We start from the raw sequence: 2,887 nt of genomic DNA on the forward strand, positions 1-2,887 counted from the left end.
GTGAGGCCGGCGAGTGGCGGCCCGCGAGAGACGGCGCGCAGGGCCAGCGGCGACGTGGCGACAGAGGTTTGCAGGCGGGCCTTGGAGGCGTCCAGTGGGTTGAGGACCAGGATGGTGAGCAGGCGGGCCGTGGCGGAGGAGAGGAGCGCCGGCTTGTGCAGGGTGAAGGTGCGGCGCAGGTCAGAGAGGAAGGGGCGGGGGGACGGGATGGACATCGTGGGAAAGGTGGGGGAGAGGGAAGGAGTCAGGGGAGGGGGGGAGGGGGGGGGCGACGGGGGAGGGGGGTGGAGGGTGGGAAAGAGCAGGGAGAGGGGGGCGCAAGAAAGTCAACGGAGGAAGGCGAGGGAAGGCGGTAAGCGAATACCCTACCCTTGGCTCGCTGGGGATGGAGGTGCCAGGGACACTGCCTCCGATCTGACAGATTATGCTGATGAGTTCTCTGTAAAGCTGTAAGCAATTATTTTGATCCGTCGCGACTCTTTACAGTAGTTATGTGTAAGACATTTTGATCTGCTCTATATCTGTAAGAACTGCCGTTATGCTGTAAGCATGATGTCACGTGTGAGGGCACTCTTCGGTTTTCTTGCCCCTCCGTCGGCACCTTTCCATCAATCTTGCTGCGCAACTCATCCATCCCCTTCGCACCGCACCGCACCGCTCTGCAGCGATGCCGATTCCCCGTCCCGCCCTCCTCCCCACCCTTCTTCTCCTCCTCCTCCTCCTCGCCCTTGCGCTAGCACACGGCTCCCTCCTTCATCACGACCACGAGCACCATGGGTCCCACGACCACCATGACGCCGACAGTTCCCACCACTCCCATGCCCACGCTCATGCTCACGACCACGCCCACGACCACGCTCACGACCACGCCCACGACCACGACCACGACCACGACCACGACCACGCTCATGACCACGCCCCCAATCCCCTGACCACGCGTCTCCACGACCTCCTCGACCCTCTCCACACGCTCCCACCCGCGACTGCCGCACTGACCGCCTCGCTCCTCATCTCCTCTCTCTCGCTCACCTCTCTCCTACTGCTCCCTCTCACGCCGCTGCTCCCGCTGCTCCTTCCATTCGCAGCCGGCGCGCTTCTCGCCGACCTCTTCTACCATCTCCTCCCGCACGTCTACCTGCACCCGACCGCGTCCACGGCCCCGACCCTACTCCTCTCTGTCGCCGTCTTCGCGCTCCTCGACGCCGTGATCCGCCGCGTCCACCCGCACTCGCACGCGGCTCCGGCCTACATCAACCTCGCCGCTGACGCGCTGCACAACTTCTGCGACGGCCTGGCGCTCGCCGCCGCCTTCCTAGTGAGCCCCGCGGCCGGCGTCGCCACCACCGTCGCCATCGCGCTGCACGAAATCCCACAGGAGATCGCCGACTACGCCGTCCTGCTGCGCGCGGGCTTCTCCAAGCCGCGCGCGCTGCTGGCAAACCTCGCTTGCGCTGCCACCGCGCTTGTGGGTACCGCCGCAGCCCTGTTCGCCGCCGCCTTGGTGGAGAAGGCCGACGAGGTCGTGCCACCGTTCGCGGCCGGCGCGCTTGTGTATATGACCTTTGCGACCGTTGTTCCGGATGTCATAGAGGACCTTTGCAGGCCGCAAAAAGTGGAGGGGGAGCACGGGAAGGACGAGTCTGTGCCAGTGCCGTGGACAACGTTTGTTAAGAGGCTCGTTATGGCGTTTGTTGGCGCCTGTGGGGGTGTGCTTATCGTTCAGCTGGTTGAGACTACACATCAGCATTAGGTTTACGCCGGCTATGCTAGTCTGTGTTCCATGCATACGCGTGAGGCGGAAAGAGAGTAAGCGACACATATATGTGTATTTGCATTGGCTGGCGGAGCGTCGTATCTTTCCTGGCGAAGTTGACATGGCGTTACAGGGCTCTCGGAGGGCGATGCTGGTCTAAACGCGGGGAGTCGGACGATGCCAGATGGAGGCTGCTGCCCATTCTGCTGCATCTGTAAGCTTGCTATGCGTCAACATGCCAAGCATGCAAAGATATCAAAACAGCGAGAAGGTGGTGGACGTGAGAATAGCCCTTTTTAATTAAGGATTTTCCCAAATGGTGGACATTGCCCGTTCGCACAATTTTTTGTTTTGTTGTTCGCTAGTGTATGGGTGAATGTGTGGTAGCATCACAAGTGATACATCGCTAGAATCCTAGCCTCGTTGTACTGCTTCTACGCGCAAAGTGGAGTTTTTGTCAACGTCAGGGGTTGTGGGCGGCCTTTTTGGATCAAGTTTAAAGGTAGTGTATATTGCGAATGGTCAAACTTTATGGACCCATAGTAGTCCACGGCGCGCTGAGTTACAGTGCTCTGAAGACTGTTATCTAGCCCTTCTCACTACACTTGTGCCTCGTGGCTGTTGCCTTTTCCAATGCTCGATCTGACTTTACTACTTTCCGCCATGGGGCTCACTTTGCAAGCAAAGGCCTTGCAGCGGGGGCGGCGGTTTCGGGGACGCGAGTTGTAGTTGGAAATTCAAGAGAGGCTTCATCTCTGTTCAGAGCCAGCACGGTGGCGCTGGTAAGTGTAGCACGTGCTGCTGTAGAGACCGTGTGTGTTTCCCCTCTCCCTCGGGTTGCTGATGTGTAGTTGCGCTTCAGCCATATTTTCTGCTCTCTCGCTGTTCCAGCCTCTTGACAGTCACTTGCAAGTAGAAAAGGTGACTTAGTGTCGTGTACCTGTAAGCAGAAAATGACTGTGAGAAGTGCAAAGGCGGTGAGCAGTGAAATCCAGTCGCAATGTACCTTTTTCAATTTTGCTGTCCACACCATTGATTCTCCTCTTGGTGTGGTTCGACGTCTTCAACTCTTGGCAGCTGTATTTGGTGCTTTTCGATCGGTTAAAGCGGAGAAGAAGAGAACGAGTTAGCGCT

At 58.6% G+C, this 2,887-nt stretch overlaps 2 protein-coding genes across 2 annotated transcripts; one reads left to right on the forward strand and one right to left on the reverse strand.

The window, feature by feature from the left end:
• The first annotated feature begins 667 nt into the window (after positions 1-667).
• Positions 668-1,750, forward strand: CHC_T00000850001 (hypothetical protein). Its single transcript, XM_005710942.1, has one exon. It carries the CDS (start codon positions 668-670, stop codon positions 1,748-1,750), a length of 1,083 nt encoding a protein of 360 aa, XP_005710999.1.
• Positions 1,751-1,761: 11 nt separating this feature from the next.
• On the reverse strand, positions 1,762-1,965 carry CHC_T00000851001 (hypothetical protein). Its single transcript, XM_005710943.1, has one exon. The coding sequence runs from the start codon at positions 1,963-1,965 to the stop codon at positions 1,762-1,764; it is 204 nt and encodes a 67-aa protein (XP_005711000.1).
• Positions 1,966-2,887: the final 922 nt, after the last annotated feature.

The sequence above is a fragment of the Chondrus crispus genome, genomic scaffold (genome assembly GCF_000350225.1).
Source record: "Chondrus crispus Stackhouse genomic scaffold, scaffold_651, whole genome shotgun sequence".
Lineage (NCBI taxonomy): Eukaryota > Rhodophyta > Florideophyceae > Gigartinales > Gigartinaceae > Chondrus > Chondrus crispus.

Bases quoted from the DNA above. Each gene is read 5' to 3' on its own strand.
- CHC_T00000850001 (XM_005710942.1), top strand. From the start codon at position 668: ATGCCGATTCCCCGTCCCGCCCTCCTCCCCACCCTTCTTCTCCTCCTC.
- CHC_T00000851001 (XM_005710943.1), bottom strand. From the start codon at position 1,965: ATGCAGCAGAATGGGCAGCAGCCTCCATCTGGCATCGTCCGACTCCCC.